The sequence below is a fragment of the Musa acuminata genome, chromosome BXJ2-11 (assembly GCF_036884655.1).
Source record: "Musa acuminata AAA Group cultivar baxijiao chromosome BXJ2-11, Cavendish_Baxijiao_AAA, whole genome shotgun sequence".
NCBI classification, from domain to species: domain Eukaryota; kingdom Viridiplantae; phylum Streptophyta; class Magnoliopsida; order Zingiberales; family Musaceae; genus Musa; species Musa acuminata.
Genome location: NC_088348.1, coordinates 841,175 through 863,335, shown reverse-complemented (window position 1 = coordinate 863,335; position 22,161 = coordinate 841,175). Strand labels below are relative to the sequence as shown.

The 22,161-nt window shown below is 41.5% G+C and overlaps 5 protein-coding genes across 8 annotated transcripts in view; 2 read left to right on the top strand and 3 right to left on the bottom strand.

The window, feature by feature from the left end:
• Positions 1-1,955: 1,955 nt before the first annotated feature.
• LOC135582528 (thaumatin-like protein 1) lies at positions 1,956-4,292 on the bottom strand. Its single transcript, XM_009383756.3, has 3 exons — positions 3,685-4,292; positions 2,904-3,615; positions 1,956-2,504 (listed from the first exon to the last, which is right to left on the bottom strand). The coding sequence occupies exons 1-3, from the start codon at positions 3,740-3,742 to the stop codon at positions 2,333-2,335; spliced, it is 942 nt and encodes a 313-aa protein (XP_009382031.2). The 5' UTR covers positions 3,743-4,292; the 3' UTR covers positions 1,956-2,332.
• A 151-nt stretch (positions 4,293-4,443) lies between these two features.
• Positions 4,444-9,959, bottom strand: LOC135627683 (uncharacterized). Its single transcript, XM_065133852.1, has 7 exons — positions 9,617-9,959; positions 9,494-9,542; positions 9,337-9,388; positions 8,088-8,272; positions 7,885-7,998; positions 5,486-5,640; positions 4,444-5,236 (listed from the first exon to the last, which is right to left on the bottom strand). The coding sequence occupies exons 1-6, from the start codon at positions 9,898-9,900 to the stop codon at positions 5,488-5,490; spliced, it is 837 nt and encodes a 278-aa protein (XP_064989924.1). The 5' UTR covers positions 9,901-9,959; the 3' UTR covers positions 4,444-5,236; positions 5,486-5,487.
• A 270-nt stretch (positions 9,960-10,229) lies between these two features.
• LOC135627682 (pentatricopeptide repeat-containing protein At2g21090-like) lies at positions 10,230-14,247 on the top strand. Of its 2 annotated transcripts, none has more exons than XM_065133851.1 (2): positions 10,230-12,175; positions 13,605-14,247. In XM_065133851.1, exon 1 carries the CDS (start codon positions 10,303-10,305, stop codon positions 12,064-12,066), a length of 1,764 nt encoding a protein of 587 aa, XP_064989923.1. In that variant the 5' UTR covers positions 10,230-10,302; the 3' UTR covers positions 12,067-12,175; positions 13,605-14,247. The 2 variants fall into 2 exon arrangements, with proteins under 2 accessions (XP_064989923.1, XP_064989922.1); XM_065133850.1 differs by having other exon boundaries at positions 10,230-12,811.
• Positions 14,248-14,606: 359 nt separating this feature from the next.
• Positions 14,607-15,602, top strand: LOC135627076 (uncharacterized). The gene has a single exon (XM_065133033.1). It carries the CDS (start codon positions 14,630-14,632, stop codon positions 15,467-15,469), a length of 840 nt encoding a protein of 279 aa, XP_064989105.1. The 5' UTR covers positions 14,607-14,629; the 3' UTR covers positions 15,470-15,602.
• A 1,001-nt stretch (positions 15,603-16,603) lies between these two features.
• Positions 16,604-22,161, bottom strand: part of LOC135627681 (uncharacterized) — a 40,912-nt gene continuing 35,354 nt past the window's right edge. For all 3 annotated transcript variants that reach the window (XM_065133847.1, XM_065133849.1, XM_065133848.1), the window contains 6 exons: positions 21,963-22,070; positions 21,779-21,837; positions 19,563-19,947; positions 17,878-19,446; positions 17,159-17,366; positions 16,604-17,006 (listed from right to left, as the gene is read on the bottom strand). In XM_065133847.1, coding sequence (XP_064989919.1) covers positions 16,906-17,006; positions 17,159-17,366; positions 17,878-19,446; positions 19,563-19,947; positions 21,779-21,837; positions 21,963-22,070 — 2,430 coding nt within the window. In that variant the 3' untranslated portion in view covers positions 16,604-16,905. The remainder of the gene's footprint in view (positions 17,007-17,158; positions 17,367-17,877; positions 19,447-19,562; positions 19,948-21,778; positions 21,838-21,962; positions 22,071-22,161) is intronic.

Sequence of the window (22,161 nt, the reverse complement as noted above, 5' to 3'; positions counted from 1 at the left end):
TTGTCCTCTATTATAACGCTAGTTTCTTGTTACCAATCTCACATAAGATGTAAGTACTATATATACATATATATATATATATATGTATATATATCCCATAATAGAGGAGACCAAATGTAAGAAAGAGGTGATAGCTGTGAGGACCAAGGTAAGGTAGAGTGAGAAGAGGAGGCAACTCATAGGGAAACAAAGCAGTGGATATCCAAATAAAATTTTCCTTCACAATTAGTAAATCCATATTGAACATGTAGATTGGGAAACAAAGCATGAGGTGTTTTTCTTAGTTTCCTAAGAGAAAAAAAAAATAAAATTACTATTTAATATGTGGTAATATTTCCTAGGTGATGGATGAAAGAAACAAAATTAAGCCCATTCATTTGTCTGTTGACATGGTCTACTCAGGAATTTTGTCTTTTCTTAATTTTGGTGCAAACAATAAAATATATGATTGAGTATAGGGTACTTCAATTCCTTTCACTGTTGTGCTTAATGTTGGTAAAGCACAGTGTTACACTGCTATTATGCTTCTTGCCAAATATAATTTACTAATCACACATAAAAACATAAATAGATACACCATATGACCATTTTTCTGTATTTCTTTTTTTTTAGTAAGCAAATTTGCAGCTTCCTACACACTATGCCTTGTAATTTTTTAACAACAAACTATTGTCAATTAAGGTTTAATATCATTAAAAAATATATATTAAGTTAGAAGGCTAAAATTAGTTAATTAATGATCATATTTAGTAATCTAATTAGTAAGAAAACTTAAGAATAAAAAATCTTCTCCACTTTCCTCTCTCCATCTCTCATTGTTTTCCTTTCTTCTTCGGTTTCTTTCCTCTATTCCTTCCTTTTTTTTTTCTTCTTTTTTTAAATTTTTTTAAGACCTAAATCGATTACGGTGCGAAAAAAAAGATAAAAGATTTACTCTTTTACGATATGACCTGTTTGAGAGAGCATAATCACTCTCGTAGCCATACTCAGCAAACACATCAACGTAGATATGGAGCCTTGAGATTGAGATGGAACATCGTGTAAGATATGCCATCTCAAACTTGGGGGACAACTGCCCCTTCTCGCATCGTTCGAAGTCGCACGAGACAACACTATATGGTACAAGCTCGGAATAACGCCATGCGATGCTTTCCATGTAGGTCGATCAACACTCCCATAAAAGTACAAGTCGATCGCCCGAGGAGTCGACCGCCATCATCATATCACATACGATCGACCCTAGCTCATAGGTATAAAAATCCCAAACCGACATCAGGTAAAAGATATTCATTCTTTCCAAAAAAAAAACTCCGCTCAATACCGACTTAGCCTTCGAAGGGATTGAGTCAAAAAATCTCTCTTCCCGATCTTAACCTGAATGCAGGAATTCGATGATGAAGAAGTAAATCGCTTGCCAAGGAAGAAGACCGACCTTAGGAGACAAGACCAAAACTTAACCCGACATGACATAGGCTCCCATCCGATATCCAACTGCATGGATGATGTTGCTCGTTGGGGGTCGGACCAAACACTTCAACTTTAACACCCTTCTTAAAGTACTATTTATGATTACATTTTTTTAGAAAAAAATATAATAGACGTGGGGTGTGGCATTATAGGATATGCTCCCACTAATATTCTTTAGGTGATACTTGCAATGTGAGAGAGTGGTCTTAAAAGCATCATCTTGATGGAGCATTTACCTCCTCATAGATCCTGATCTCAAGAAGTAATAATAATCTTTAGTAATAATAACCTTGACTTTAGTAGTAATAATGGATGATAGAACGAAGTGAATAGATCTCTTATCGTTTCGATTTGGTCTTAGCATGAGAGGTGAAGCAGTGACTGTTCCAAGTTGAGGTTCTGTCGTACGGACCTTTGCGGTATCCACAATTTCATCATCGAACACCAGTAAGAGTGTTGGACTCATCAGTGACTCGCGAGCCAATCTATGGAGACAAGAAAAAGAGGTTGAACGCAAACGGCTCCGATACAAACCCATAAATTACAATAATCGATGAGACATTTCACCGACATTCTCCTCCTTTTCTTCACCACCTCTCGCGTTTGCATCCCCGAGAGCGACGCCGCTCTGCACAAACGAAGAGGATAACAAATACCAGCCTTACAGCAATAAGCACCAGATCAGGTGACGCTCTTCCCCTTCCTTGTCACACCCCTCTCATATCTCAATCCCCCACCAGCAGAATATTCTCGGTCGATCGCCAACGACAAAATTAGATGGGCCTGCTTGCGGAGAATTAGTGCGTTCCTCCTCCTCCTCCTCCGTCTGCCTCACTGCCGCCCGTTCCTGGAAGCTCATGCAGGCTCAGAGTAGCCACGACGTGACAAGAATTGCGAGCGAAACGCGTATCGCCACGGTCGGCGAGGCGCCGCGGAACTCGTCGCCGCCAACGAACTCCATTGCGCCGCCATCGCCGTCGCTTGACGGTAGCCCGGCGCCGGCCGACGACTCCGGATTCTGGCTCGAGGATTTCTGACTGCACCAAAAAGTACACGAAAACAAACATCATACAATTGCATGGGCATTACGATAACACGAGGCGAATAATGGAGTGATGGCAGTTGTATAAAGTATGGGGAAGCAACCAAAGCAAGGCGCGTTGTATGTGTGACGTCTCTTCATATCTCCCTCCATTTGTTGCTGTCTCACGGCTAAAAGAAGGTAAAGACATGGCATGAAGAGGAGGTGATCATTCTTAGATCAAGCTTAAAACTAAGACGGAGGAGGCGAGGACAATATTCCATGGGTTGCCACTCGTCTATCGACGCCCTTGTCCAGCTAAAATGGCTTGTCCAAATGCAGATGGACTTAAATTTGAGCTCTGTAATGGTAAAGCATTCAACTTGGTTCGGTCTCCATCCGTTTGACTATTTACCTGGCGGTGCTGGGGCAGAAGGTGATGAGGTAGTCGGCGTCGGCGCAGGTGAACGTGGAGGTGGCGTCGTCGAAGGCGTAGCTGTAGGCCTTGGGGCAGGCGTTCTTAAAGAACTGCGAGTAGGACGAGGGCTTGCACGTGTTGGGATTGCCGTAGGCGCCGCTGCAGCAGTACTGCGGCGACCCGAAGGCCTCGCACGCGCTCATGCACGCCACGACCTCGCTCCCCCGGCTGCTCGACCGCGTCGCCACCACCTCCAGGTCCGACGGGCACACCCCGTTGAGGTCCGCTACGCACCCGGTCGAGCCGCAACCGCCGCCAGACCCCCCCTGCGCCACCACCAGCATCGGCAAGTTGTAGCCGTCCACCAGGCTCACGTCGTAGTAGTCCATCCCGCCTCCGCCGCCGCCACCTCCCAGGGTGAACTCCGCCAGCGTGACCGGCGGTGTGGCGCCGCCGCCGGAGCACTCCACCTTGCCGGACCCGCAGTCCCCGGTCCCGCAGCTGAACCTGCCGGAGGAGTCGGTGGCGCAGAGGGTGCGGGCCCAGAGACGGCCCGACCACCCGGCGGGCGCGTCGAGGCTCTTCGACTGCCCTGTCTCCAGAGCGAATCCCGTCGTCGAAAGCGAAGCATCTCCGGCGTTCGATAGCACGCCCGGCCACACCGTGTAGTCGCAGTTGTTGGTTAACGTGAATTTAGCCGCCGACCACCCTGAAAACCAAACACTTCACCTACTAAATCATAAAACACAGGCAAACGCAGGAAAACACTTCACCATACCTTGAACAAGAAAGAAGACCAAAAGATTCGCAGACAAACTAGCCATGAATCCAGCCATACTCGAGAGCCGCTCGTCTATTCCCCTGCTGATGTCGGCAGCGCTACTTCGAGCTCTGCGAGGGAGACGGTAGGCGATGGGGTTATGTGCCGCTGTGAGCCACAAGGATTCGGAGACCCAAGAAGTGAGTTCCCAGAACTGCAAGGATTGAGAGACTCAAAGGAGGAGCTGTATATGATACGACTAAAAAATTGACCAATAATGATATGAAAAATAGTAAACAAAAGTTCAAGATTCTCCTGCGCCATGTGGATGGCAGGGAAGTTTTGGTGAGAGTTCTTTGGCATGTATGATTATAATGCATGGAAACATGAATTATTTTTATATGGGAAAGGTAGGGGCACAACACCTTTTAATTTGGATTAGATGATCCAATCAAGCAATGATATGACTCTTCATTGCAGTAAACACTAGATTTAAGTAGTCCAACTCAAGAAAACTAGAATTCAGCATGTGAGTTCTAAGGATTTCATGATCTGGGCTACAAACCATTTGATGGATGACTCAATATCTATTTGATCCCTTGGAGAATCCAGTTATTGTTCCTGTAGATCATTAAGGTTCCCAGGCCACTGACACCTACAAGAAGCTGTAAGATTCCAACTGCTTGTGATCAAGTACAGGGAATATCAACTATAACCGAGACCCACTGAGAGGTTTGTTCAATCAAATACTGTGACAAAAGAATAAAACTGCCCAACTTTAGAAAAAGATGAGGAAAGCAACATTAGCTGAAGTTTTGTGAAGACAATATGTAGTCCAGAATTCATCACATGCCTTGGGTAGTTGTAATACACATTTAGCATTGCATGATATCTAAGACTCTAACCATAAAAGGAGAAACCACTTGAGTTGTAATACACATTTAGCATTGCATGATATCTAAGACTCTAACCATAAAAGGAGAAACCACTTGAGTTGTAATACACATTTAGCATTGCATGATATCTAAGACTCTTAACCATAAAAGGAGAAACCACTTGAGTATTGACACCTCCATGTTCTTCACACACTGTCGCCTGTTGGTGCCTACTACACAGTCATGAACATTCTTGTTAACCGTGAACAAGCCTTGTTTGGATTCAATTATAAGATAAAAACTGTCAAAAGCCATGTCAAATGTTCCAACTGCTGCATGATGAATACTGAAAAGAAGCTTTTCTTGTGATAAATACATACTTTTTCTATCAACCAGAGTCTATTGTCCTTGGGGGTCATACCAATATGAGAAAACAGATTCCAACAGAGCTGAGCGCCAAAGAGTCATCATCAGCCAAAAAGTTGGGAATTCCACAAAATGGAAAGAATACCTTTGGCAAGGTCTAACCCTGTTTTCTTTGATTGCCAATGTTATCCACACCATTGAGTTGTGATGGCGTAAACTGAAGCTTTGACAGTTTTAAAAGATTATATTTTGTTGCCAAGAGATGACAGCAATAGTAGTAACTTTCTCTCCATCCATCCATCTTTGGAAGTGTTACAGTTACATTTGTCCTGAACAAGATATCGTAGTCAGCTAGAGAATACGATATGTTGAACCATATTCTATGTCAAGGAAGCAATTCTAACTAATATGATGAGTGTGAAAATAAAGCAACAAACTTTTTACAAGAAAAATGTTAGGGGAGGGAGGGAGGGAGAGAGAGAAATGGAGAAAGAGAGAGGCCCCCCTAAAGAAATGATATTTCTTGTTTAACACCACAATCTTCTTTCCTACAGTGGAAAATATAAATAAAAATGAACCTTTATTCAGCCAATGTTTTCTTGGCCAGCGAACATAGAAAACGAATGAGAGGCTTCTTTGCACTGGTTAACATAGCATCATATCCCACCCCACTTTCATCAACCAGAATGCCTTCTCGAATTGATTGTACTCTTCGAACAAGTTTTCGCAGTTCCTGTTGGTAAAGTTGTTAACTACATTTCAGACATGGGCCACCACATTGGATATCAAAGTAAATTTAAAACTCTCTTGAAACTGAATTTATTAGAATGACGTAATACAAAGCTAGATCTCAATGAACATGTCTTGGAGAAGGTAAGTTACATAAAAAGTTTAGCAGAATACAAGAAAGCAGTTTTAAGCAAATTGAGAATATATGGATGGGCAGATGTTTTTTCTTTAATAATTTTGAGTCCAAATGATGTCACTTGTACTTCAGAAAACTTGTACCGATAAACAGACCAAAGAACTATAGACAGCCAGCAGAAAAGCGAGGCGCTCTTTCGTTACGCAAGTCATCTTCCCAGATCTAAATTAGGATTTAGTAACTATATAATTTGTTAAAAGGAGAATTTTAGACAGAAAACCATATATTTCTGGGCTGCAACTTCATATTACAATTTCCTATAATTTATTTTATAGCAGTACGTGAAGTTTACAGGTGCAATTTCCAATAAAAATGACTAATTGAGTTGAGTTCAGCATACTATAAAATGACAAAGGTAAAGCATTATCCTGACAGGCTAATCATGACGATTCAGTGAAGACAAGAATTATAGTGGACAGCATAGCCAAGTAGTCCAACGCCGAATATCATAGTAAATATTAGATTTAAGTGATGCAGATGGTATATAGAAGGTTACTAAATTGTATGGCTGCTCCTTTGCAACTGAGGTATCAAGGCTTTAAGTCATGTAAACAATCTCTATATTTGTAGGAGTTAGGATATACACACTAATTTTCCCAGATTCTGCGTTATCAGATGCTTCATGTACTAGGTCATCCTTGTAGATAGAATAGAAGGGCATTGACAAAAATACACCGAGTTTTCAAAGTTCCACGAGTAATTCAATTCTCTAGAACATTTATGGGAATATGAATATTCTTTTTGATAGCAAATAAGATTTCTCCAACTGTATGAGGAAACCTCGCTGTTCTGTTGAGGGAAATCCTCCCTCCTAACCTGTATAAATAGGGAGAACATCTCAATGAGGAATACAGCTTCTTCTACGATTTCTATCTTCTTCGTTTAATTCCTTACACTTTTTACTTTTTCTAATTCCCATCATTCATGCATTTAAATTCTTTGTACTTTTTAAATTAGGGAACCAAAGTGAAGTATATATACTATATGCTTAAATAAGAGAAAATAGAATAACATTTCATTGCATAACAAGCAAGTGGGTTGTGTTTCCAAAGAAAATTGTTAAAAGTAGACCTTTAATTTCTCTCTAATTAAGAATTAAGATATTTAACTTCAATAAGCTAATCGTTGTATTAGTTTGAATAAGTATTTGTTTTGAATTTATCAAAGTTCTGCTTGAATTCAAACAAAGGCTATGCCACCTACCAACATAGAATTGCAGCTGGATAAAAAGGACATACATGCAGTGGTTTACCTTGAATGGAACAACTTTCAGATTCTCATTTCTAGCTTCTATCTTATGGTTATATCCATTTGTTCCTATTTTTCCCAAAAATCCCTCCTTTATCTTAGTTACTATATATTAGTTTAATACATTCTAGTTTATTCTTTTTTAATCTTCACTCGGTTGTAATGATTGTAGTTGCATTGCATAATTGCTGCTATTATATTATGAAATGATATGTTTCTCATACAACTAATATTAACTTAAAAAAAGCATGTCTCCTATCTTCAAGACACCTCCTATACCAAAAACGTCTAACAAAATATCTTCTTTTTTGAAGATACAACACTTAGTGAAACTCAAATTCCCTTTCCAACTCCATCACAGTCTTTGCAAGCAATCCAATTAATTGATTCCAAAAGAAGCATAAGTACAAATTAGACATATTAGGAAAATGAGACGAAGATCAAGAGGAGCTAAAGAAAACCATGTGTTTTTCTAATGAAGTTGCCCTTAACAGAGTTAAATTATGTGAAAGGATTCATGAAGGTGTCAGGAGTGATTTTTCTTTTTAAGCAATCAGGAGTGATTGCTTACAGAAGGCTTGACATTTTAGTTAAAAAACACAAAGCAACAATCCCTCAGAATAAGACTACCATATTATAAGAAGCTGCATGCCAATCAACACTTGACTAGAAAAAAGGAAGACTTCCTATAGATAATGCTACTTTTATTTGTCAGATAATGTAAATGGCAGAATAAAGAAACTTCAAGATTCTATTCTGTACTGAATATATCTATATAAATTTAGAAGGTAGTTATAGTTATACCTGACGATCAAACTCAACATTGTGAATTGAATACACTTCCTTCGTGATTAAAGCATCTTTATCAACAAGGCCATCAAACCACTTGGCAGCTATTTCTGCATGGTTTTCAGATACCTAATTGATATTCCCAATAATATCATGATGTTAGCTCAGAAGTGATAATTATTGCTATAGTGGTCAAAATAACTCAGAAGTTATCTAACCTCAACGGAGGCCCATGTATCATAGACAACCTCTTCCCCATATGTGTCTTCTTCTTCCTCTTCATCGTTTTCATCAGACAATGTCCGTGGACCAGCCAAATCTAGCAATCTATCATTGTCACCATCTTTAGAAGCTTGAATTAGAGCATCCATCAAATCAGGTTGTGCTTGCCGCAAAAGTCGTCCTAAAACATAACAAATGCATTATGAAATAGCCAGCAAAACCATGATTTCCACTGTGTGATCTTTTATGGCATCTAAATGTTCAAAACCTGTAGATAGAAGTTCAGACAAGCTTTTATGTACTATGATCCTCTAAGCACGATTATGGTGTATAAGAAAGATAAAAGCTCCCTATTTGCATGCACCTATGGCACAGGTAAAAACCTCCAAAAGAGGCAAGACACATCAAGGAAAGAGAGCTTTGATATAAAGCTCATTCAGGACAGCAACGAGGAGGAGCTTCTATAAAATTTAGTGTCATTGATCGAGCTAAGATCAACAGGTTGCTGCATTTTTCATTTTCTAATCTATAATTTGGTTTATCCTGATCTTCCCAACCTAAAAAATGAGATTCAAAGGTTTAGAGACAATCAAAAGTTCAAAATGTAGCCCATAATACAGAACGAGATTGATTGAAATTAATGCAGCAAGCAAAATTCTATTTTAACAAATACAACATTCAATGCTAAGTAGGCAAAAGAATATTTCCTATATTGTAGTTCCAAGAGCCAAGAGCAGTAGTTATTCAATGAAATGTTGAACAAAAGAAAACACATGCATTTAAGCTAGTGTATGTATCATAATCTTGTCACAAGGCTGATATTCGATGGTGCACATAATGCTAATAGAAGGTTATAATCTTTTCTTTGCACTTACATATTGTCACACCTGATTAAATAATCTCATTGTCCTTCGGAACATGGTTTTATTCCTTGATGTAAATCGCATGCTAAGAAATTCGTACTGAAAGTCTTAGTATGCACACCTCTTTCTGGTTTGTAATTCAGCAAATTCATGGTCACTGCTTGTTGTGGTTCGCATTCTTCATAACAAATGCTTTGGAAATTTCAGTACCTAAATTTGAATTATCTGTATCTACGCATCTGGTCATAGTCATCCTAATCACATTTTTAATGATCTCAAGAAATCATTTCACGAGATAATGTAACATTGAACCGAGGGGAAAAAAAGTTGCTTTCTTTTCTGTAAAATCAATAACATGACACGCCAAGTAAATTCAAAATACCAATGTAATTGAATTGCCTCCTCCTCCCTTCGCGAACATCAGGACCTAATCTCTGGGAACAACAAAATCCATGTCCCCAGTAAGAACAAGCATCAAACAAGAATTATTTTTGATGAGGAAACATAATAACAAAAGGGCCACAATGTAGCAACACTACCTTCACTAGCATTAGGGCGTCGAAGACCTCACGCTCAAGAGAGGCAATTCTGCAAACAGAAGAATCCGCATATAAAGCAAACAACGGATGAGAACTCGGGCGGGAGGCAGCAAAAGCAAAAACCTAAGCACGCGCTTGATCTGCGGGTTGGAGAAGCTGGCGAGCTCCATGCCCCACTTGACGGCGCGGCGGGCCTCCCGCTTCAGCTCGTTCCGGCTCTTCCTGACCGCGGGCGCGTCCGGTTCGCCGTCCCCGTCGCCCTCGGGCGCCTGAGGGGCGAGAGGCCTGAGGGAGCGGGCGACAGAGAAGAAGAGGTGCTGTCGGTGCTTCCCGGAGGAGAAGAGGGAGGAGAGCCGCGGCCATGGCGAGTGCCGCAGCGGCGCTACCGCCACTGCCGCTTGGGCCATGTCCACAATAGCCTTTGCCTTGGGGGGGTGCTCCACGGAACGGCGCTGTAGGATTGGGGTAATATCTACATGATACGATAAGGACGGCTTTAAGATTGACAAATAGGTTGGGGTTGGAACAAGATCCAGCAGCACGATCGGGTTTAGCTTGTCGGATCACGATCGGGTCTGATTCGAACCTGCCTAATCAAACCCAAACCTGAATTAATCTGAAACTATTGTGGACTCGAGCTAAACACTGACACGTCACATGATCTCATCAAGATTCCCGTTCCTATATCCCATGGTTATATTCGTCCGTCCTTGTATTGGGTTGACGCTGCGCGTCCGGACCGGACACGAAGAGCGCACAGGGTCTGATGCCCTCACGATGAGGCCGGCCGCACCCGCAGCCGTCTCCCGATGCCCACCCATCCCGCCCCGTGCCTCCTCCAGTCCCTCCGTCACTGCCTCGCCGTCGGCCACCTTGACCTCGCCGTCGATACCCTCCCCCTCCTCGCTCGCTGCGGCCTCCGCCCTGACTCCGCCACCCTCGCCCTCCTCCTCCGCTTGTGCCTCCGGTCCCCCGCCGCCCTTCCCTTAGCCGGCCGCGTCCACCTCTTCCTTCGCCTCTCCGGCCTCCTCTGTGCTGCCCCCACCCCTCCTCTCGCCAATCACCTGCTCGCCTTTCACTTCCTCCGCGGCCGCCCTGACGACGCTCGCCGCCTCTTCCGCCGGATGGCCACCCCCAACCTCTTCTCCTTCAACACCATGCTCGCAGGATACGCCCGCCTCGGCATGCTCCACCAAGCCAGGCGCCTCTTCGACCGCATGCCCCACCGCGACGTCGTATCGTGGAACACCATGATCCTCGCCCTCGCTCGCGCTGGCTCTTGCGGCGACGCCGTCGGCCTCTATTCCCAGCTCCGCCGCTTCTCACTCGGGTTCAACGCCCACACTTTCTCCGGCCTCCTGGTCGCCTGCGTCCGGCTCGGGGAGACGCACCTCGTCCGCCAGGTCCACGCCCAGGTGCTCCTTGTCGGGTTCTTGACCAATATCGTCATCTCCAGCTCTCTGGTCAACTCTTACACGAAATGTGGGTTTGTGGATGATGCCAGGAAGCTGTTTGATGAGATGCCTACCAGAGATGTGCTCGCTTGGACTACCCTGGTTCACGGTCTTGCCAGCAGCGGCGACCTAGTTTCTGCTCGTAGGGTGTTTGATGAGATGCCGGAGAAGAATTCCATCTCCTGGACTGCCTTGATTGGAAGTTACACACGCCATGGCCACCCTTTCGAAGCTCTGGATCTGTTTAGAAACATGATGAAATTGGGAGTTTCGCCAGATCAGTTCACTTTCAGCAGTGCCCTTTGTGCCTGCGGTGCTATTGCTTCAGTGAAGCATGGAAAGCAGATCCATGCTCGCTTGCTGAGAACCCGTTTCAACCCAAATGCCATAGTCATCAGTTCTCTCGTTGATATGTATTCCAAGTGTGGGGATCTGGCAGGAGGTCAAAGGGTTTTTGACCTTACGGATGCTGGCAGGATGGACACTGTGTTGTGGAATACAATGATGTCAGCTGCTGGGCAGCATGGTGATGGAATAGAGGCCGTTAAAATGTATGAGGAGATGATTAAAACAGGGACAAAGCCTGATGCTAATACTTTCATAGTTCTTTTGACTGCATGCAGTCATTCAGGCCTTGTAGAGCAGGGGTTACAGTTATTCTGTTCCATGAGGAAACAACATGGTGTTGTTCCGGATGAAGATCACTATGTGTGTTTGGTAGACATGCTGGGCCGAGCAGGGCGTCTTGAAGAGGCAACAGAATGCCTCAGGGAGATGCCTTGTGGACCCAGTGCTCGAGCATGGAACGCATTGCTAGGGGTTTGTAGGATTCATGGGAACTTACGGCTTGGAAGGATGGTGGCACAAAGGGCTATTAAGTCGGATCCAGAATGTCCGACAGCGTATGTCCTGCTTTCAAATTTCTATGCAGATCTTGGACAGTGGGAATCTGTGGAGAAGGTCAGACACCTCATGCAGGAGAATAAAGCAATGAAAGAACGAGCTTCCAGCTGGATTCCATTTGATAATGAGATCCAGTCTTTGGGAGCCTTGGATCAGTTGCAGCCCGCGGAGGAGGTTGTATGTGTCAGGAACATTAGTTTGTCAGATGAAGCATAGTTCTCTGGTTCCCTGAGTTCTTAGCTCTAAAGAAGCACTTTTTTCTGTGTTATGTGCGTGAAGTAGAACCACAGTTCCTTTTGGATTCCATGACCTTCAACAATGACCAGTAAACTCAGAATTTTACAACTAAGTTTTTTTAATATAAATCCATTACTTTTTGGTCATTCTTTAAAAAAATTATGCTTGGCGGTTCAACTAACTTGCTTCAGCAATTGTCCCATAGGTCATTTTTTAATGTGCATCTTGACCATGTTTTGGTCTCTACTTGTTATCACTCAGATCAATTTAATATTCTAATTTACATATAATTCTGAAAGCATGTGAGAATGTTAATGGTGGTCGCTCTTGATATAATATACCTCAGATTACATCTTTTTCATTATATTCTTATACTTGTTACTGTTATATATTTGAATTGATTGTACAGTTTGCAAAACTGTAAGTTTGAGGTTACACCATTTCAAACTATTGATAGTTTAGGCATAATCTAGGAGATGTAATCTATTTCGTTGTAGTTGCTGGCTGATCTTGATCAAGAGCTGACATGTTGGGGGAAAAAAGGAGCTTGCATGTTGAACTAATGCTAGAGGGTACCCTCAGCTAGATCAGATTGGAATTGGCTGATTGAGTGGACCATGAACAGTATGTCAGAGGTTTCAACATAAATGATGTTACAATATTGTTGTATTGCATTGGGGAGGCATTGGGTTTTGCTCCCAAGGAGCAAGCAACTCTAGAATGTGTAAGCAATCTAATTTACACTATTTATGTATTGCGTACTATCAATAAGTTTGTTCATTTATCAACATGGTGTTTGCAGGTGCACCTAGGTAGTTTGTGGCTTTAGTTCACCTAAGAGTCGTTGCTTGGACCATCATGTGTACATATCAATAAATATTCATGTGTGAAACTATAGTCTATAATAGTATGGCTTGGCAGCTTCCTTTCTGTTTTCTTCTGTAGTGCCTAGGCAACAATCCCAAAAGACTTGACAGGATTAGCCAGGTAAATGTAGAGATCTATGCTATGTTTCTTCTAGTTGTCATATCTAAAGACTGGATAGGTATCTTTTTATGCTAAACTTAAATTCAGGAAGAGGTAGTCTCAGATTTTGGGAATTCATAAATATCCAACTTAATTGTTTATCTAGTATTTTATACTTTTCTTTTAACAGAGACATTAGGATTTGCTCTTTCAATGTTGCAGATCACGATTCGATGGAACACCTTTATGTGTTGCACCATATATCGATAGTACAAAAGTAAACATCTTCCTCGAAAATTATAGGGGAAAATGGAAAAGAAGAGATTTATTAGCATAACTATTATGTGTTTACTTAAGATCCCTCCACATCGCTTCCATCAGTAGATTATCCAAGGTTTCCTCTTTTCTAGAATTCTTTCCTGCAAATTAAACTAAGTTTGCAGTGTGGTTATGTCTGTTACTTGTCACCTGCCTGATCTCATACTTATTTCTCTCCATTGTATTAAGAGTGGCATGCAAGACTGATTTCGTGCTCATTATGTTCTTGATAGGTCATGCAAAGCCATACCATTTTGTGCAGTTTGAATGTTAGCATGTTGTAAGGATACATGCTGAAGCCTTTGCCTATGCTTGCCTCGGAAAAAAAATACGCCAAAGCCAGTGCAAGGCAGACTGGACATGGTTTTATTATAGGCATCAATTTGTGCAACATTTATGACTGTGCCGTCAATATCGTAGCAAGATGTTGGAGAAGAACAAGTCTCAGTGGTTGGATGGTAAGCAAGCAGGTTCCTTAAAAACTCTGCCACCGCCCAGTATTCTTTCTGCAGCAACTTGCCGAAGGTTGACTACTGATTCATAATGTTAGGTGAAGAGAAAATAATCTTAAAAGTTTGGTTCTTATGAATCTGTTTATCGATAAAAATGGTCGTTCAGTGCGAGAGATTTCGGCCAATGTGGGGGTTTCTGGAACTCGGGCTTTAATTATCCAGCGGCAAAGCAGTATCTATTTGTTCAATAATATCGATCCTCGGGTCGATATTCTGTTCAAGATTTATTTGTATTTGTGTTTTTTCTTTCTCTGATTGGTAATGTGATGTAAAAAGGTTCTGCTCCTTCCTTGTAGGTTTAGTATTTCAGGGATCAAACATATTTTCATTGAGTTTTAGACAATGTTACACACATATTTTTTCATCTACATGTTGTTCTCCTGTTGTGATTTTTGGCATCAGACCATGTTCACTAATCTCTGATATGAATATGGTTGAACAGCTGAAAAAATGAAAACATGATCAGATACACTTCGATCATTATGATCCAATCCAAAATAGTTGTAAATTGATCCAACCATTCCTTCTCATGTAGGCAAACTGGCAAATCTTAGTTCATCCAATTATAATCACGTATTAATGTCATCATCGTCTCCTACTCCCTGCGTAACCAAACACACTGCCGCCAACCCCATTATGGAATCGATTTAGTTGCACCGAACCCTCCTTTCCACGCCTTTAAGTCGCTTCCTCTCTCTCCATGCATGCATCCCATCGCTGACTTCTCACCATCGAGCGAAACAGCGATGGATCTCCTCCTCTCCTTCTCCCTGCTGCCAACTCTTTTCCTGGTCCTACTACTCCTCTCACCAGCCGCACAAGCCACCACCGTGGCCGGCACCATCGAGAGGATGACCAAGCAGCAAGTCCTGGCGAGCATCCCTCCCCACGCGGCGGACACCTCCGTGCCCTTCCTCACCTCCCCCTCCGGCAAGTACACCGCCTGCCTCCTCCGCCGCGAGACCGCCCCCGGGGCCGGTGGCTTCGGCAACGACTTCTGCTACATCCAGGTGCAGGACACGAGCACGGGACGGAGCATGTGGGAGTCGGAGTGCGGCCCGGTGAGCAGCGCCAACACCTGCGCCGCGGTGTTCACCGCGTACGGCCTGCAGGTGTTCGACGGCAGCACCCCGGTATGGGACACCGGGGCGCAGTCCGCCGACAACAACTTCCTGCAGACGCTGGAGCTGGTCGACCACGGCGACATGCGCATCCGCGACAAGGACGGCGAGTTAGCGTGGAAGGCGAGCGACGATCCTCGGGCGAACCAGGGGTGTGGCCTGCCGGGCTCGCCTGGCCTGGCGCCCGCGTTGCCTCCCTTCGCGGTGCCGATCGGAGGCGACGACCAGAATCTTCCGTTCGGGCGGCCGGCGTCGGGCGGTCAGCAGCTGCCGCAGTCGAACACGATGTACGACCAGCAGCAGCAGCATCCGCTGGGCGGGGCGAGCCAGGCGTTCGGGTTCGACGGCCAGCCGCTCGTAGGCAACTCGCCTTACGACAGCGGCTGCTACGGTGAAGGAGCGGGGCGTTGGGTGGGAGTAGGAGTCGCCCTCCTCCTCCTCCTCCTCCTCCCGGTATTGGCTTAAGCGTTCGTTTCCCTCCCGACCGTGTGCGTTCCTATGTGAAACTTTGCTTCTCATGAATAGAATTCACGTCACTATTTCTCATCAAGCATATGTACTTTGTTGTTGATGAATCTAAAAGCAAGTCTTCTCATTGTTTCTTACTCATTCTGTCGAGGTTAGCCAATCGACTAATGCTCAATAATCTTTTCCATATATGAAAACAACTCCATATCCTTCCTAAAGTAATAATATCATATTAATGAAACAAGAAATTTTGTATTATGATCCCTCTACATATCATCATCAACAGAGATTGTCTCGATTCATACCTCTTTTTCTTGTTTGTCTATATTTTAGAAGAGATAAGACTATGATAAAAGGAAAAATCGGGATAGGACAAAGTATTTTCTTTAGTTCTAAGTATCTCCACAACAACTTAAACTCTATAACTCTCATGACACAACACATGAGCTTTATAATTTCAAATTTAATATAAATTTATTTTCTCTAATATATTTTTCATCTTTCAAGAAGCTAACTTTTATTTGATTCAATCTCATATATGGCCTTTTTCACCCACCAATACAATGAAGATCTTTACGGTGCTTTGAAATAAGAAATAAATTTAATTTATAATGTTCTCAACCTATTAAACTTTATCTGTAATTGTTGAAATACTTTAAATTTAAAAGATTATGTGAGTATATCCGTCAGTCACTTACTTACATGAAGTATAGAAAACATTATAGTCAAAAAATTATCATACTCAATTGTTCTTTTAATATATCTTAATATCCTCCCTCTTTGTTAAGTCCATCTCCAGTCACTGAAAAATATGATTGATCCAGAAGTTTTAAAGTGGTGACATGAACCAGACCACGCAAGGACCATCATGCCATTCATATGCATCTTTCGGGCTTTTCCCTTCTTAGATTAGATAAGCAATAGCAAGGTTTTCATATATCGGAAATGGTCTCACACAGACGAAATTAGTTATATGCATACAAAAACACAAAATGTTGTGCATATCATATTAATTGATACAAGCCACAAAAATGACCTAGAAGAGGATTTACAATGAGCATTTGCATGATCATATTAGATTTACATCCAAGGATAATCTGCAACATCGATAATTCATGGGTGCGAGCATAATAAGAAATTTGCTTCATGGACTTGATCAATTTTCAATCATACAAATTTCGAGGTTCTTCAGTACTAGCATGATCCAATGAAAAGACCAAAATAATGATCCCTCAAGCAACCAAAGATCTGTCACCAATAATAAACTCCTAACCATAAACCTTTGAGGGACGTACCAGTGTTTCATAGCTAGGAGAATGAAAGCAAAAGATATATAGGTAAAGATGGACAATATGGATTAACAGATCTGTAGCTTCTTGACAATGAAAAGGGAAAAAAAAAAAGAAAAAGAGTTGATCATTTACATTTGCACATCATATAAAATTACTAGTCTTCATCAATCCAGGGTACAGAAGTGCTAATATCTGCCTTAATGACTTTAGAGCTTGATTGAAGTTTGCATGCTGCTCAACCACTACAGAAAAAAGAAAGAAGAAAAAACAGCGGAATCACTGTTAGACAAGACAAAGCAAAAAGCTAAAAAGGAATATTCTTGCAAATACACGCACACAAAATTTACACATCAAAATGTCAACTTCTTGGCATCAAAAGCTGAGGGAGTCATACCATGGATTAGTCCTTTAATGTCTTTGGTAAAATCTTCAACGCGCCCTAAAACTGGTCGGATCCCACAAGTTTGTGACACACACAATTCCAAATACAATGATCTTTCCAGTATCTGCAAGAGCAAACAGCAAACACTCTCTGTTTCTGGCTCAATGGAATTTGGTTTGCTGGATTTGCAAAGCTCAGTGACAATAGCAATGGCTTGGTCCTACAGCAACACATAGTAAGTCAGTTGTACAACTTGACAAGATAGAAGAATATTGAGTATGACTTTGCAGCTGAAGTTATGACATCTGGTTCACAGAGAAAATAGATGGTAGCATAACAAAAAGAGGAAGTAAAAGCAATTTATTCTCCATTGTGCAATGGTCATTTAAAGTTAAGCAACATAGCCTATGCCAAGCTCAGCTTCTATGTTAAATTGCATCCACAAAAAAGGACTTGCTATAGAAGTTCAGCAATGATTTGTCTCAAGACCATCTTCCAAACAGTTGAACTACTGAGTATACAAGGAACAGTAGGAAGTGGAAATTGCTAAAGAACCATTGACCACCAAATCTTGAGTAATACTCTATGGGTTTTCCCTTTTCTCTCCAATTCATTTTATCATTGCAGGAATAAATCTTGTGTATGTAGCTCAACATATCTGAAGCTTAATTAGCTTTTTAAGTACTTGGATGATATTCTACACCACCAAATAGATAAGGAACTTGTTTTACCTGTAAGCCATGCAGAATATCAGGTGAAGGAAGCTCAGGAAAATATGCAAGATCCACAAACTCCACTTCATCTGCCCTCTTCACGGCTGCTTTAGCTTGCATGCACAAGAATTGTAGAAGAAGAAAAACTATCCGATAAATATGTATAGCAATTGTGTCAGAGAAATGAGACCGGTAATCCAAATCAGCATTATCATTTTCCTCATCTCTGATCACCACAGACAAAGTTGTGCTTAAGGAATCAGAAGATGTAGTTTTAGTGAGAAAACCAGCAGTGGAGAGAGTAAACCATCCATGTCGACTCCTAATGAATGATGGCCTTCTATTAAGCTCAACCTCTTCTTTGGTAGTTGGTTGGCAATAAAGAGTCAAGGACCTACCCGATGAATCCCCAACGCGCTGAGCCCCCCTGCTTGTAAATGCCAAAACATGAATGATAGTCTCTCTTAGCTCAGAATCCATTTCTTTCATGCCTTTAATCCATGAGGCTTGATATCTTGCAAGCACACATAAAAGCATGAGGCTGTTTTCCATAAGTTTAAGAGCTGTGAGAGATATCTGAAATTTATGAGTTTGTGCTCTCTTCATGCTATGATCATTGGCAAGACGATTCAGTGCAGAAAAATAAAATGAGAGCATATAAGGCTTCTCAGAAAAGAAATAGCGCAGAGCACTGACCATAATATCCATATAAGAGATGTCATCACCTAAAGATTGTATCAGGGAGATGATGATAGCCAAACTGGTAACCCAAATATGCACATGCTTTTCATCATAAATGGTGGTAATCTCACTTTGATCCAGATTATTTGAGAAAGGCCTACCATCATGTAACTTGCTTAAGAGAACCATAGTTGAAGACAAAAACTTACAAGAAGAAAGCATCTCAGCTCCACCTTTTGTACGTCCCAAAGTCAACAAGAAATTAAAAATCACAGGAGCAGAAGCTAGAGCTTCTCTCTCCTGGATATTTTGGAGAATATGCTGGAGCGGCAAATGCTTCCTTATAATTGGCAACCAAGTATCAGGATTTAAAGCTTTCATAATTAAATCCATTGTTGCCACAGAAAGATTAGAGTATTCAGCATCTTGTGTGTACTTGCAAAGAACTGGTAGAAGTCCAATACTTATGAACGATGCATCAGCTAACAGCTTGACTTCAAAATCAGACTTATTTTCTGCATGTGACATATTGTTACTGAATTCAAGTGATGTCAAGAGCAATGTCAGCACAAGTTTAACTGCTTTTCTCACGAGAGGAGTTATTGGCCTGACATCAGCACAAACTTTGATGATTGAGCCAGTTGATTTAGTTACAAGTATAGAAAGAGGAAGGAACCGTATCTTGTTAGTTCTATGTGAATTATGTTTGAATAAAATAACTGAAAGAATGAGCAACAACTCTTGTTGGGTTATAAAAACTCTTAGAAAACCCTCAGGCATATTTTGTTCATGAACTAGCATATCTGCCACGTGCTGCAAACAACTGCAAAGATGTCGAATGCCTGATTCAACAACTGACTCTGAGATATCTCTACCATGTAAGAATGATTCTTTTGTATTGTTCATCTGTGGTACATTCAAAACAAACAGACAAAATAAACAGTGACTAGAAAAGAACAAAAGAGAATTTCCTCTGGCCTATATGAAAATTGAAATGAGTCAAAATATTCAGGATAACTTACATTTCCCTTGTACACAGCTATGACAGATACAAGAGCTTCTAAAGCAAAATGTTTGGAGCTTGCAATGGTCAAAGACGAATTTGCAGAATGCATGTGCATGAACATGCTTTCAGCAACTTCTTTAGATGTCGTCCAATCAGAAAGATCCCACAGCTCTACTCCAATCTCCTCCTGTACCTTTTTTATGTCAAACATGCTGATATTTTCAAGGTGAAGAAAAAAAATCCTCTCATATTTCTCATCATTACACTCAAATGTTCCCAAACTAAGCAGGAAACTTGAGAGCTCCTGAAATGGACCGGATGGAATCTCCCGACCCTCCAGCCTTCCTTGTAGATGGTAATAAAGATCACTAATTATAAGACTTGTAAGTTCCTTCTCCTCACTGCACACATGGTGGCAAACTTGAGTAACAATATAGAACATGAATGGATTTGCAGTAGAAAGAAGAATTACAGCATGTAAGAAAAATTCAATTGTCTTACATAACAAAATTGCCTAAGTAATGCACTGATAACATACTGTAGGTAATATCCTATAACCTGAATAACATGAATTTGGGGTCATTATAATGATTGTTGTAAAACTATTGTTCATCATCAACAATTTGTAATTTCTTAATCAAGTCAAACGATTCAAAGCTATTACACATAACTGTGATTAGTTATTATTTTAATAGGATATTTGCATTAGTATAGGCAGGTACCAGAGATGATGGTTGGGTATTATTGCAGAGATCAAAGCATATTATGCTGAAAATGTTAGGAATTTCATAAAATGTTGATGTCCTCATATTCAAGTAGAGGAGTCGTTTGAACACTCCAAACTGGCCACAGTAGTTGGAGGGTAAGTGATAACATGACAAGATGATCAGGGATGGTCAAACCAAGATCAAGTTGAACTCCAATCTGGATCAACCAGAGTTCGAACCAAACTCCAAATTGATCCCAATCTGATCGAACCAAATGCAAGCTCAAACCTGAGCTCAAGGGTCCAATCCAATGCAGCTCAAGACTCACTCAAGTTCAGCCCAACTCGAGTTCGAGTTGAAGTCCAATTCAGCTCAACTGGAAGTTTGAGTCAAACTCTGATACAATGAAAATCTGGTCAAACCCAACTCGAGCTCAATATGAAGCTCCAAAGCCAGGTTCGACCAGCTCCAAATTGCAGCAAGACACAACACAAGTTGGACTTGGATCGGGAGACGAGTTGGCACCCAATTGAGAGTGGGAAGCAAGGGGCAGCCAGCCCTAGAGGAGTCCTAAAACACTTAGGACACTAACCCACACCCCAAACTATAAAACAAGGGATGTGCAACCCTTTCAATCATCAGAAACAAGAGCCTCTTCTACATCCAGCCAGCCATACAAGAATTCTAGCCAAGAGAAGAGGAAAGGAAGAGGTGCTGCAGTTCTTCTTCCAGCAGCAGCTGACCACCCTTCTTCATCGAATCCAAAGCAGCAACCCTCTGCCTAAGTCCAGCCAGCCATAGAACTCTAACTGAGAGAGAGAAGAAGAGAAGAAGTCAGCAACAAGCTGCAGCTTCATCTTCTGTCAACAACCTGCAGCAGCAACCTGCAGCTGAGAAACAACCAGTAACAACCTTGTCTTCCAACAGCAACTGTCTTCCTCTTCTTCCTTCAACCCAGCAGCCGCAGCTACCCCAGCAGCCGTTGCTTCGAACCGCAACCTCAGTCAAAGATCCTTGTGGCTGAGAAGAAAGGAGAAAACCAAGAAGACAGCAGCAAGCTACTGCCACAAACAATCTGTGCTAGTGCGCACAATGTTCGAGCGTTGTCCCTCACTAGTGGCACACAATTTCGCTCTGGCAATAACTGACACAAGAAAACTTAATGTCAATAAAGCTCACTCAATTTATTTGGCAATATATTTAGGTTCTTTGGTTTAGATATAACAGCACCACCTTTTCTTGAATATTTTGTAGATTAAAAATCAAAATCTTTAGGAAGTTTGTTATTTGAAGTGTGCTCTATAATAAATTCCATGGCAAGTGGCAAGAATAGTCTCACTTTCTACTCTCTACTGTACATTTTACTCTTTGTGAACCTTCTAGAATTCAGTGATTGCACATTAAAGGTATAGATGTATTTTGTTATTTGACCGCCTCCCGAGTGTGACTTGCATAAGGTTATGAGCTACATGATTGTGGGACTAATAAGCATTATAGACTTCAAAAACTAAGTTCAGAAGCATACCTATAGCCACGCATTGAATATAGTGACAACAGGGTAGAAAATGCAGAATGTGCTATTAACTGCATAGATAAGAATAATATTAAGGACTAAAACTAAGGAAATAAATTCATGACAAGATTCTGATTATACAAATAGAAAAATGCTAAATCATTTAGTGAAGGTAAATGATTATGTGAAGACTAACCGTGTTGTAGATTTCATGGATCTTCTTAACCAAAGACACGGACAAGCTCCCAGCATTACCAGTAGTTAACTTAGCTATCAAATGTATTATGCATACACAAACAGCTACCTACAGAAAAAATAATCTTTAAAGAAGGAAACACAAACAATGTAGAACAGATCACTTGAAATACAATCAAACTAATTGTATGATAGCTGTC